Here is a 14,870-nt window from a genome sequence, read left to right as displayed (position 1 = left end):
AGGTATAAAAATTTATGCCATGTCCTTTAACATTTTGTTTCACCTAGTTGAACCATCCAACTAAAGTGGGTGCAAAATGTTGTAAAGTTATCTCAATTTTAATTGAAGAACGAGTTATGAACTATGGATGCTATATATGGATATGAGGAATTATGTCAATATCTAATAAATCTGATTTTTATCTGCAGGTCTGAAGGAGAGAGATCATTTAATATTTTCTCTGTCTTCTCCAAATGAATTCAATTGGCATATATATCATTTAGGCAACTGGTCAATTGGTGTATTGACCGGTCATGCCTTTTAGGCATGACCGATCAATGCACCCATTGATCGGTGCCTTTACATTTATACCATTAACACAATGCTGATTATCAGTTCAAAACCTTCGATAGCATATTGTAATATCATAATATAATGACTGATCTATTTAATGAATCGGTTCAGATAAACATCGATTATTCAAAGTGCACGATGAATATAATCCAACCGGTGCATTTGTTAACCAATGTTTAATGCCAAATGAAGCAGTGTATTCATTAAACCCGATAACAAATATGCTCGATATAATTAAGCCCGATAACAAATGTGAATCGGTGCCAATGTTTATGCATCCGATAGCAAGTATGTATCGGCTAATTTAACCCGATGACTTAATGATAAGCAATGTTTGTACACTCCGATAATCATATGTAATATAAATCAGACACGAAGCATGTAGATGAATAACAGAACAAGGAAGGTTAGGAAGGTCTTATCTTGCATAAGCTACCATGCATTAACAAATGTAAGGTTGCAAATTGCCTACTTTGCAAGTTCCACCATATGTTTTCAAACTCATTTAGTATTTGTTCCCACGGGTGTGTTATAGGACACATTTGCTCTATTTTCAAACTTCTTTTATCATTAGACTAATTTACAACCATCCTAAGGCTTTCTCTAAGCTCCTAAAACCTACTGCATAAGGTTAGACCCAAACTTTGAAGGCACCTCTGCAATCAAATACACCAATGACCAACACTCGTGCAATCAAAAACACTATCGTCCAAGTTAACTTTGAAAACTTGAAACTTTAAACATGGACAAAATCCCAATTTTTAAGATGCCTTGGCATGTTTTCGAATGGGTTAGGGCCTAGATAAAAACTGATTATCACTATATGTCTCACATCAACTCCCACATTCTACACATTGAAGAGCCAATGATTATACTGAGAAGGGGGGGAAGGGGGGTGAATCAGTATAAGACTAACTTTTACTTTTGCAACTTAACAAACACAACATCATCTATTGCACAATATCAACAACATAAGATGCAACAATCATGCAACATAAGAGGAACACATGAGAGTCACAACTTTTTCGTGGAAACCCTTATGGGAGAAAACCACATCAACATATTGCTTATATATAAAATCTTCTTACAACTTTTTAGGCACCAACCCACAGGAGACACCAATCCCCTCAATTCATAGGCACCAACCTACTGGAGGCACCAATCCCCACAACTGAGCTCCCACTCAGCAAGAGACACCAATCTCTTATGATAGAAGGCACCAACCTCAATCACAACAAAGTCTTTGTCTTCCTCAAAAACTGCTTCTAACCAATCTGCTCAAATCTCCTTCAAAATCTGATAAAAAATCACCAAGAAAGGTCTGCTATAAATTAGCCTTAATTGACTTCAAAAATCTGCTAAAACTTTGCCTTAAATGTCTGCTCCAGATGTCTTTAAGATTGGCCTTAACACCCTCTCAAAAGTGTGCTCAAAGCTCTCTCAAAATCTGCTCAAAACTCTCTTTAAAGATGTGCTTTAAAAATGCTGATGGAGAACATGACCTTTTGTTTAATAATTCTCTAATCTTAATAACACAAGCTCTGTCTTTCACTTTACAGCTGCTTTTTAGTAAACATTATTACTGTTCTTTACCAAACATAATCGCTGCTCTTTAAATCATAAAAGATGCCTTTGAAAATCTCTAGCTTTAACTAAGATCACAGCCTTTGAAGATTTTGATCGCTGCAAAACATAATATAAGTGTTGTCTTTTGTTAATTTTTAGTGATCAGATTAGACAGAAATAATTCAAACACAAATGCACAGAATTTACCCTGGGAAAATGTTCCTCTTGAAGGTTAAAAACCCAGCAATGGTGTTCCTTATTGTATTTATCAATATACAAGATGTCTTTACAATGAATTTGCTTCGCTCCTTGAAGCTAGCATCAAACAATTTATTGAACACTTTAATGTACAATTCACAAGGTGTAAGGAATATATACAATATGCTGTGTATGAGAAGTGCAGTCCACTCGCTATCTATGATGCAACTGCTGTGTGAAGATATACTGAGATACAATCTGCTGAAGATGAATATATCACTGCTTAAGAATGAACATGATCTGCTTGCTGTGTGGGAGATTCGAACTGCTGAAGAATATCACTTTGTTGTCGAAGAAGAATACGATCTGCTTGATGATGAATTCGAATTGCCAAAGGAGATGGAGTGCATTGATCTATATACCCAACCACGTCATGATCAAGCAACCCGACTTCTACCAAAAGTTGGCTTCTTACCAACCAGCACGTCTCATTTATTAGACATCGGTTATATTATAATTAACTTGACTTTTCACAAAAGATGGCGGGATTACATTTTGTAATTTCAAATACAAAAATGGCAAGAGTATATAAATATTAAATCATTACACATATGACTCGATCTCACAAAATGTCTAAGGCCGGAGGGCCAATTACACATTTAGTTTTGCTCTGTCGGCTCAAAGAAGGATATTGACGCTATAAACATCAACACTCCCTCTTAGCTAGGGAGGAATCCTTTTTGATATATGAGTCGTGTAGTGACATCCAACATGGCTACTCCCAGAGGGTGGGTCCATTATGGCTACTCCCATGTATGGAAATGCAAGTCAACACAAGTGCCCATCACGGAGTCACTCAACGTGATGTCGTCATCTCATCATGACGTTCACCATGGCTACTCCCAGTGGGTGAATAAGCACAAGCGCTAAGCCATGGAGTCTCTCACATGACATCCACCATGGCTACTCCCAGAGGGTGGATCCACCATACCTACTCGCAGAGGGTGGAACAAGGGCTTACACCTCAAACTTCTCTCACAGAGAAGAATGTATTATAGTACATCACAAAAAGTCACTGATACTGAGACTCCCTCTCCACAACTCCAAGTTTGTCTAGAAAATGCACAAACTTCACTTTGGCAAGAGGCTTGGTGGGAATGCCAGCCATCTGTTCCTCAGTACAAATGCATCTCAACTAAACAACATTCCTCTGTACCATATCTCTGATGTAGTGGTACTAGATCTCAACATGCTTTGTTCTATCATGGAACACTGGATTAACTAAAAGCTTCACACAGCTTTGGTTATCACAATGAATAGTAGTAGGTTCCAACGATTGTCCAAACAATCCTGCAAGGAGCTTCCGAAGCCACATTGCTTCGCAGGTCGCCACACATGTTGCAATGTATTCTGCCTCTGCGGTGCTTAGTGTCACTGAAGACTGCTTCCTGCTACACCAGGAAATCATAGCAGATCCCAAACTGAAGCAACAACCAGAGGTACTCTTCCGGTCAGTAAAACTCCTTGCCCAATCAAAATCAGAATAGCCTTCTAAATTCGGGTCCACACTCAAAGAATATTTCAAGCCATATCCAACTGTGCCACGCAAGTATCTCAAGTTATGATTGGCTGCAACTAGATGTATCTGTCTCGGTTCACACATGAACTGACTAAGTGCACTCACTGCATAGCAAATATCCGGTCTAGTGTTAACTAGATACATCAAGGATCCAATCAACTACTTGTACATAGTAATGTCCCCTTCTCATTGATGACCTTCCAGTGGTCCACTAGCCTATTCCTGAGACTCGTAGGCTAGGTGGAATGAAGAATGAGGGGTCCAACATTGATGAAACGAGGACTTACTATTTTTAGTAAGTCAAGGAATGGCCATTCTGGGGATGTTGTCCTACTGAGATCTCCATGCTTTGCCTCTGGACACGAAGATCATGCTTTTCGGAGCATTAATTCTTGACTTACTAATTTTAGTAAGTGGCAGTGTGGCATAATTCTTTTTTTTCGCAGTGGGCAGGGTTCTGATTCTACAGCAGTTCTGTGGTCGTCCTAGCTCAGTCTCATCCTAGTTTTGATAATAATCAGTACGGGAGTCATATGTGATATAATTAAATATTATTTCCTTATCCTAAGGTTTAATATTTAATTAATTTGTTTAATTGCTATTAATTATCGAATTTGGGATTAATGTTTATATTTTTCCTAAGTTTTTGCAAAATTTCATGTTTATTAAAGAGATGTCGAAATATTTGAGAGGGATATTATTTTTATGACTTATCTCTAAATTTTGCCAAAGCATAACATGGGTCCAAGCCTTGGGCGTGAGGTTTGACTTGTGGGAAATGGCGCCACACTTGGGTCCACATGTAGTGGAATGAAATGCAAATGAAAGGCGTTGAAATTGAAGGAATTTGCATTTGAGTTTGAGGTGTGTGAAGTTATAAATATGAGACTTGGGCTCCCATTTGGATCATCTTGAAAAATTGTAATGTTAGGCTGTCGGTTTGGCAACAGAACTTGAGGCTTCGGAGTGCGTCTCCCTAGTGCTACCGGATTTCGTACTTGAAATACAGTACCTAGTTGTGCATTGTGTTATCTTACATTCTCAGAGTTGGCCGTAGACATTTTTGATGCTAAAGTGATTCTAGAGACTGCTGGTTTTGCCTGTGGCTAAAGCACATTTTCAATCACACCTCTCTGCTAGAGCGACTGACGGTTATGGGTATCAGCTCTATCCTCCTTCCCAGCAATGGCGATTCATTTTGTGAGTTTTTAGCAATTTTCATTAAGCAATGAATTTCCTAGACAAAATCGAACTTCCTAGGCATAGCGTGGGTTTTTGTACTTGCATTGGGATGCATGCCAAACAAATATGGGGTTGTTTGGATTGGTTACTGTTGTGAGTGATATATTGTGGGTTTAAGACTGATTTGAGTTGATTCGGGTGAAAAATGAGGGAGTTATGAGCATTTTGGTGTTTCCATAGGCTGCTGATTTGTACTTTCAGCCTGCAGATTGGTTGTAACAGAAATTTATATTCTTGTCGTAGAAATCTGCATTACTCTTCTCATCTTATCTCTATTTTGTAAGGTTGTTTCAGTAGTACTGATCATCCATTCTTGTTGTTCTTATTTGTAATCCCCACTGCATAAGTGGAAGAGGCTGGCTTACCGCCTTCTTGCTTGTAATTCAGTTTATGTACGAAGTCCTCCCACTAAATAAGTGGTCGAGTGATAAGTTTTAATACAATGGTCCTCCCGCTGAAATATGCGGTAGAGTGATAGCTTAATGTAATGTCCTCCCGCTGAAATATGTGGTAGAGTGATTGAGTTTCAGTTCCTTGTTATTTTCCCTTGGCTGGTTTACCGCCAAGAGTTTCAGATTAGATAGAAATAATTCAAACTCAAATGCACAGAATTTACCCTGCGAAAACCTTCCTCTTGAAGGTGAAAAACCAAACAATGATGTTCCTTATTGTATTTATCAATATACAAGATTTCTTTACAATGAATTTGCTTCACTCCTTGAAGCTAGCATCAAACAATTTATTGAACACTTCAATCTACAATTCACAAAGTATAAGGAATATATACGATTTGTTGTGTATGAGTAGTGCAGTCCACTCGCTATCTATGATGCAACTGTTGTGTGAAGATATACTAAGATACGATCTACTAAAGATGAATATATCACTGCTTAAGAATGAACACAATCTGCTTGCTGAGTGGGAGATTCGAATTGCTGAAGAATATCACTATACTGTCAAGGAAGAATACGATTTGCTTGATGATGAATTCAAATTGCCAAAGGAGATGGAGTGCACCGATCTATATACCCAACCACGTCATGATCAAGCAACACGACTTATAACAAAACTCGACTTCTTACCAACCAACACGTCTCATTTATTAGACATCGGCTATATTATAATTAACCCGACTTTTCACAAAAGATGGCGGGATTACATTTTGTAATTTCAAATACAAAAATGGCAAGAGTATATAAATATTAAATCAATACACATATGACTCGATCTCACAAAATGTCTAAGGCCGGAAGGCCAATTAGACATTTCGTTTTGCTCTATCGGCTCAGAGAAGGATACTGACCGATGCTATAAACATCAACATCTTTTGCCTTCAACCTTTTTGTCTTATAAAGCTGACTTTCTTTAGTAACTTCTTTTACATGATGTCTTTGGTATTGCTTTGGTGATCAATTATATTAATCTTTGCCTTGCTAAATATAATTAAAACATAATCATTGCCCTTGTAAACTATATTTTCTCTCATTAAATCTAAATGATTCTCCTTTGACATCAATCTCATTTGACATCAATGATAATGATGGCAACTATTTTGTCTATCAATCTTTGTCCTATGAACTCTTTGACATCATTGGCAGGCTATCCAATTGTCTGTATACCTTTGACATCAATGACAACTTCCAACTGTCCATATACCCTTGACATCAATGACAACATTTCCAACACACTCATGACAATCTCTCACTCTCTCCATACATTCTAAGTTTTCTTGTTACAACCAATACTAAAGAATATTGCTGAAGATTATCGTTAGCATAATCTCACACCTTCTCCATTGCTGATTTCTCCCAACATCTCATCTCCCAGCAAAAACCTTTGCCCTCACTTTCCTTTCCTTTAGACTGTCATTTTTCTATCCTTGACCCAAATTCCTTTCCTTTTGGTGTCTTGAGAATGCAAACAAGACCAAAGGCCAAAAACAATTTGATCTCTTGCTCATGGACTATATGAGACCAACAATGTGCTACCCAAGAATAGCATCGACCATGTCAAACCCCATTCAGAGAAAAGAACGTCCAGCCTCTTCTTATTCCTAGAATGAAAAAATATATTCAGAAACACTAATTGGGAAGACTAAGAATCATTGTTTACAGACTCGGTCTTGGAGAGTACTCGGCAAGCCAAAAAAATTTGACTTGGTAAAAACTCGGCAACTTAGAAAGTACTAAAAATAAAAATTTCTTAAAGAAACTTTTTTTTTTTTGCAAAATGTATTAAATTAAAAATTGCTATCTTGAAAGAGAAAATGCATGGTTTTATGGCAAAACTGTCAAAAATGCATTTTACCTGCGTCGACATTTTTATCCGTCTTTTTCCTATGTCTATACAAATGCAAGTGATAAACTTGTAAAAACTCACCCAGCAAAAAAAATTCAGAGTACTTGGCAACTTGGAGAGTACTCACAGAGTTTGCAAACCATGCTAAGAACACTGAGTGGCAAAGAGATGGAGATTTTGCTTCAGAGACAAATAAATCAATTTCTGAGCTTAATCATCAATACATTCTCCACCATTGAAGAAGCTGATCTAGAGGATCCATCATTGCTACCCAAACAAAACAGGAATAAATGAGGCAGAGGCCTATAAACAAAAGCAACTGATAATTAAATCACATGCATGCCAAAAACTGAATTTTTGCAATTTGCAAAAGCTGTGAAGGCATAATTTTCTAGAACTAGGCCCAAGTCGAAACCACAAGGTGGCCAGCCTTAAAAACAGGTGACCCTCTACCAGCTACACAAAAACACAACAGCTAAATGCAGGATAGGCACTTATTACATACATAAAAATGTGAACCTATATCCGATCAAAAAATGCAAACAAAGTGGAATAGGCAACAGACAAGGATTTGTAAATTACGATAGCCCCATAGAGAGAATTAATCGAGGGTGATTAGGAATAGGTATAAGAACCATGCATTTTTACAACATTCAAGTATTGTAAACCCAAAACCTTCTATAGAACAACAATGTTCCATTTTGTAAAATGATTAAGAAGAATGTGAGTAGCAAATTCTTCAATCGGGCCTATATATGTCAACTATTCAAGAAGGAATTTGTTCCTTTATTGTCCCGTCAAGGGCAAAATATTACCCACGGCTATCATTAATGTACACTATTCCTTAAAAGACGTTGAAAACTATAGTTTTCTAAATAATGAAGAAAGAAAGAAATTATATTAATGTCTACAAAAGACCAAGAATAGGTCAAAAGGGACCGGAATGTACATCAGGTACAATTCATGAAGGCATTTGTTCCTTTACACAATCAAGAAACAATATCATTATCCCATCATCAGTTAAATACTAATCATTACTGTCATTAATGCAGACTACTCCTTAAAACAAGCAGAAGCCCATATTACTTTCTCAATACAAGAGGAAAGAAAGAGATTATATTAATGTTCCATGAATGATCAAGAATAGGTCAAAACCGACTGGAACATACATCAAGTACAATAGCAAAGAACCAGCATGAAAGGGGCTCTCAGCTTCAAGAAATACAATAGAGCAAGAAAAATGGTAAACACATACAAAGGTAATCCCCGAACTAGTTTGTTAGCCATAATGGTTACTTCTAGTCTCTTTCATCTAATCCTTCCTTGATTGTAATGTCCCCTTGTTGAAATAGGATTTATTAATAAAAATAATAACAATTTATAATATAAAAGAATAAAAATAAAAATTCATATAATTAAAAGTTATTTAAGTTTAATGAATGGTCAAAAGGCATGAAATGAAAAGTTGTGACTCCCTCAAACATGAGATATAAAAGGGAGAGAAGAGAACTTCATTTGGGGAGAAAAAGGGAAAAAGGAAGAAAAAAAGGAGCAAAGGAATTAAGGAAGCATTAATGGGAAGTAGATAAGGAAGTGACTCTTTCAAAGGGGCAGCACTAATGAAAGGTTGTGACCCTTTCGAAGGGTGGTAATTGTGAAAGGTTGTGACCTTTAAGAAGAGGTGTAACTCTCCCTCACATCGGAGGATATAAATGAAGAAGTTTTCATTTGTGAAGGAAGGATCCATGGAATAGAAAAAATATCTGAAGCATTAAAAGCAGATTTAGGAGCAGACCTAAATCAGAATTATAAAAAAATCTGGAAGAAAGATATGAACATTTATCAAAGAGATCAGAACACAAATACAAATCTGCAAACAATAATAAAGCAGGCATTGAAGGAAAAGAAGAGGAAACATTAAATCGATAACTAGAGAATCAGATCTGATGGAATAAAAGGATTTTCATTCACACATACATATATCTGAGTATAGGCAGCAGATCAGATTGATATAAACAGCAGACTTGTGCATTTAAAGAGGGAAACAACATCAAATTGAATATGTCCAAATTGCGACAACAGACTGAAAATACATAACCTGCAATAATTCTACAAGTATATTGGGTAAGATTTAGTGTCCTCCCAAAAGGGGACATTACAAGTGGTATCAAAGTCTGTTCCTGCCAGCCTGAGGGAAATTAGTTAATGCAATTAGGTCAACGAGCTTTAAGGGCTATCGAAAGAGAAAGGAAGAAAGCCAATTATGTAATATAGAGGCAATGTTCGACGATGAAACAAAAGTAAACCCAAGTAAGAAAACAAGGCATGATGAGAAAGATCTTAAAAGCATCCAAGCAAGAGAAGAAGGGACAATAAACAAATGGAGCTTTGTGGAGGAGCCAATCTAGTAATTATGGTGCCCTTACATCCTCAAGATCTATGGGACATATTAAGAAAATATTTGAAGCGTATTGGAGAAAGTTTATGACACATCAATGAGCATACAAGAGTAGAAAGATTGGGGTTAGGCCCCCACTTTCTGACTCAAAATGGATTAGGAGCAGAAGGATTGAGGTTAGGCCCACTTTCTGACTCAAAATGGATCAGGCACAGAAGGATTGGGGTTAGGCCTAGTTTCTGGCTCAAATTGGAATAGGAGCAGAAAGATTGGGGTTAGACCCACTTTCTTGCTCGAAATGGATTAGGAGCAGAAGGATTAGGGTTAGGCCCACTTTCTGACTCGATATGGATTAGGAGGAGAAGGGCCCACTTTCTGGCTCGAATTGGAATGGGAGCAAAAAGATTGGGGTTAGGCCCACTTTCTAACGCGAAAAGGATTAAGAGAAGAAGGATTGGGGTTAGGCCCACTTTTTGGCTCGAATTGGAATAGGAGCAGAAAGATTGGGGTTAAATAGCATCATAATATCAATACTGAACAAACTACAAGAACATAAAGGTAGTTTTTAAATTTCTTACATCCAGTTCAAACTTATCTCAAAAGATCTACTTCATCTGCCATATTTGTTCAATCAAAAAGGCAATGTTTCTGAATCATAAAGATTTTTTAGCTAATTGTTTGTCTTTCAATTTATGCTAACTGAATAAAGCAATTTCATAACTTCTCACAATGGTATAATTTATTCAAAACAGTGAATTTATGCTTATCCAACAATAACCTACTGCAACAAAAAGATTGCTGTAAAAAAATTTAACCATTGAAAAAATTCAGTATCTCTGGACAACCAATGGCCAGCCAATCACCTTTTGTCAGCAAATATCATCATTCCATAATCTGCTTTTGATCGAATTACACGGCCAACACATTGTGCTGCTTGTCTCTGAGCAATCAAAGACATTCAGTAAATGAAGAATAGTACACATACAACATCATAATAAATGTAAGATACACTAACTTCATGACTATAAAGCTCAGGCACTAGGGCATGAGATCACCACTACGAAGTTAAGAAAAACAATACCAAAAATAAAAAACACATACCACAGCATCAAAAGTGAGAAAATCTCCTTCTTTAATCTGAAATGTCTCCCTTAAATAATCCAATCTAGCACGTAGAATCCTGAACAGCAATGTTATTTAAGAATGACTCCAGCAAAGACAAAATATCTGCAAATATTTTATAGGTATGACTGACAAATGCATATACCTTTCGCATATCCCATCATATATTTAAGTTGTGCTCATCAATATACACATTCATGGACATAAAATAAGTTTATTTAAAAAAAAAAGAAAATACAACCTGCTCAAAGTATACTGGAAAGGAACCCCAAACATAATCACAAGGCGCCCATAATGCCGATCAAAATCAATTCCTTCTGCCACTTTTCCTCTGTTGCAAACATCTCCATTCTCTTGTCAGTGATAAGGCTATATAGTGAAACACAAATGAACCATCAAATCTAATCAGAGAACAGCTCATATTGAAATACAACTCATTAGAACATCAAAATCTAGCTTATGAATTATACTGCCTAATTTCCAGTGCAAGCATATTTCATTAGTGCGCTTAAAAAAAATATAGTAAACTCGACTTAAGCATCAAAATTAAATCCCCCTCTTCTTACCAAATAAAGAAAAGGTGAACATAAATCTAAAGATTTTCATACCAAGGACACAAGACTTTCCACAGCAATTGATTTGCATAAGAAGCTGTAATTCATTATTTGCAAAACATAGACATGATTGTCAACGATATTAATTCAAGTTGCAAACAATATCCACAAATGACCAGAATTGAGCATCTATTAGCATTGTAGAATGAATTCTGCAATCTGTCTCTATATAAGGCTTTCATTCCTATGGAATGCAATGTATTTCCTCACTTTCATGTGATTCATTGGTAACAGTTCATATACAAATGCATAAAGATGCCGATCTAGACATTCACTGGAATCAGCATGTAATGTCCCCTACCTGATCTATTTCAATATACTACAATCGATTGATATTCTTCAATAAGTTATTAACAAGTGCTTATTTATTTTCCTCATTAGATGATTAATTTCATTATTCATAGTTCTTAATATAGATATCAGACCCTACTACTACTTCAGTTTTAAGGGAGAAAGGTTTATGTATGTTACCAAAGAGCTTAGATACCAAATACAATAGGTTCACTCAAAGTTTACAGATCCAAGCCCTTACCTGTCTTGGGTCTATACCCTCAAGGCTTATGGATTGCTGATCCCAACCCTATCTTGGAACTTAACCTATTGCTTGGATTTAGACTGCCCCTCTTTGGAACATCTCATTCCCATCTTCTTAAATACTAACAGTAATAACATGATTTAGACTATAAGTATACTAATTTCTTATGTATTATGAATATATATATGAAATTAAGTATGACTGTCATACATATTGCAGTCCATATTAATATTACTATTAATTCTGCATAAGAACATTATCGGGCTTCATATATTAAGCATACTTATTAAACACATCCCCATGCATATCACCAAGAACAAGGATGTTACTGCATGTAACTTAATATCAGTTTAGATCTGATCTGATCTGATCCATGGTGATGTCACTGGAGGCTTTTGATTCCTTTCCTTTATATCTCTCAATGTGAAGGAGAGATCGCACCGCACCTCTTCATTATGTATGCCCTTTGGAAAGAGACACACCCTTTGAAAGAAGAATGCAACTCTTCATTATTTCTGCCCATTGAAAGGGACACAACCTTTCACAATCAGATCTGCACTTCTTATTTAAATCAGATCTGCACTTCTCATTTTCCAAATTCTCCCCCTCTCAAATGAGGTTCTCTTCTCTCTTTTATATCTCATTGTTGAGGGAGTCACAACTATTCCTTCCATGTCTTTTGACCATTCATTAACTTAATTAAATTTTAATTAATTATATTATTTCATATTTTAACTTAATTTTTAATATTTAGATTTTGTTATTATTATTTATTATTAAATTATATTTCAAAGTGGGGCCATTACACAGCATAATTAAAACTTAAACATTCATTAACCAATTAACAATTAAATCAGATCTGCCGAAAAAAAAACATGCATCACACAAGAACATCAAGATTTTAACGTGGACCCTAGGAGGGAAAAAACACAATGAGAGATAACTCACACTATATGAAACAAATATTATAGTGTATGTTTTAAAGCTCACTGTCCAGAGAAGCTCACTACTCCCAAAAAGACTTGCAGGCTGAAGTTCACTACCTCAAGGCAAGATACAAAGGACTTGCTGAGGAGACACACTATCTCTGAGCAAGATACATGAAGATTAAAATGAAGAACATAACATGAACTGATGTAGAAAAGGCATCTAACATATGTTGATGTTGTAGCACAATTACTCTGTCATACTAATTTTGCACACTTCATACTCAACTAATACATCACCATAATATGCCCCCACAAGTTAGAGTAGTTGGTCTTAAGTCTCGGGTTTGCTCCCTGGGGTCTTGGGTTCGACTCTCTCTCCCGGAGTTATTCTGCCACGAACACTTGGGGGCGGTGCTGATGGAACCGTGGCCGCAGGGATTCAGCTCGCCCCCAGCTCGCCCCTTGCCTGAACCAGGGTAAGGTCGGGGCGCTAGGTTGGGGCCGCAGGGATACCCTAACGACAACTAAAAAAAAAAAAAATACATCACCATAATATTTCACAAATCACACCACAACAACACCTTCACAAATGATTTATCCTTTCTTATATACCCTTTGCAACACACCAAAACATTATTTAGGTCGGCGCTGGCTTGGGGCCGCAGGGATACCCTAACGACAACTAAAAAAAAAAAAAATACATCACCATAATATTTCACAAATCACACCACAACAACACCTTCACAAATGATTTATCCTTTCTTATATACCCTTTGCAACACACCAAAACATTATTTAGGTCGGCGCTGGGTTGGGGCCGCAGGGATACCCTAACGACAACTAAAAAAAAAAAAAATACATCACCATAATATTTCACAAATCACACCACAACAACACCTTCACAAATGATTTATCCTTTCTTATATACCCTTTGCAACACACCAAAACATTATTTAGGTCGGCAGCAATAGAGCCTAACAACTAAAAAAAGTGACCCAATATAGGTCGGCTTCATGTTGTGAAATATGGATCGAAGAATAATGACAACGATTCTGGAAGACTGATTGCCGTGAGTTATTGATTGTCTCCATCATTGAATCCGGTTTAAATACAAGAGGAAAGGTTGCTCTATTAATAACAATTAGTTAGTTTATGTTTAATTTCCAAACTGTATGCTCTGTTAATATATCACTCTCCAGATAATAACCGATTTACCATTAGTTAGATTCATGAGGGCTATATCTTAACACTCCCTCTTAGCAGGAGTGGATCTAAGTAATTTTCTTGGGATCATATTCTGTCATGACTTCCGACACAATTCGGGACAACATTTAATATAGTCTTGTCGTGACAATAAACTCAATATCATGATATCCGGCTTAGTCCGGGACAATCACTTAAGAAGTCAATCATGAGATGATCACATACTTTAGGATCAAGATATCCGGCACAATCTGGGGCAACAACTTAATGTAGTCAATCTTGACACTTGGTCAACTATTGTCAAGATCGTCACCTTGAAATAGTAACCTTAAACATAAGAAGATCGTCATCTTCTTGAACACAGTTAGAATATTGCAATATACATTTTATTTATTTATTCATGAACAAATTACACATGGTAGGAATTTCATCCTAATAATCTCAATTATAATCTAGTCATACCAAGTTTACTTCTGAAGTATTCTATCTTCAATCTTGCAAGTGGCTTGGTGAAGATATCAGCATTTTGTTCTTCAGTACTAATGTACACTAGTTTTATGATGTTTCAATCTACCATATCTCTTATGTAGTGATAAGGGATCTCAATATGTTTGGATCGATTGTGAAAAACTGGATTTACTGAGAGCTTGATACAGCTCTGATTATCACAGTGAATTATTGTTGAACCCAGAGTTTTTCCAAATAATCCAAATAATAACTTTCTTAGCCATACCGCTTCACGAGCTCCCATGGAGGCTGCCATATATTCTGCTTCGTTGGAGCTTTGTGCAACTGCTGACTGTTTTCTGCTGAACCAAGATATCATAGCAGAACCAAGACTGAAGCAACACCC

The 14,870-nt window shown here is 36.5% G+C and overlaps 1 protein-coding gene across 4 annotated transcripts in view; it reads right to left on the bottom strand.

The window, feature by feature from the left end:
* LOC131079979 (general transcription and DNA repair factor IIH helicase subunit XPD) overlaps positions 1 to 14,870 on the bottom strand; it is a 163,106-nt gene that overhangs the window by 45,812 nt on the left and 102,424 nt on the right. For 3 of the 4 annotated variants that reach the window (XR_009114101.2, XR_009114102.2, XM_058018029.2), the window contains exons 8-10: positions 10,978 to 11,067; positions 10,716 to 10,794; positions 10,478 to 10,554 (exon numbers count right to left, since the gene is read on the bottom strand). Coding sequence is in view for 1 of the 4 variants with exons in the window: in XM_058018029.2 (XP_057874012.2) it covers positions 10,478 to 10,554; positions 10,716 to 10,794; positions 10,978 to 11,067 (246 nt within the window). In the remaining 3 variants the exon portion in view is untranslated. Of the gene's footprint in view, positions 1 to 10,477; positions 10,555 to 10,715; positions 10,795 to 10,977; positions 11,106 to 14,870 lie in introns of those variants that run through there. The other variant, XR_009114103.2, reaches the window with a different exon arrangement.

Source organism: Cryptomeria japonica, chromosome 10 (genome assembly GCF_030272615.1).
Source record: "Cryptomeria japonica chromosome 10, Sugi_1.0, whole genome shotgun sequence".
In the NCBI taxonomy this organism is placed as follows: Eukaryota; Viridiplantae; Streptophyta; class Pinopsida; order Cupressales; family Cupressaceae; genus Cryptomeria; species Cryptomeria japonica.
This window is presented reverse-complemented; position numbering and strand designations above follow the sequence as displayed.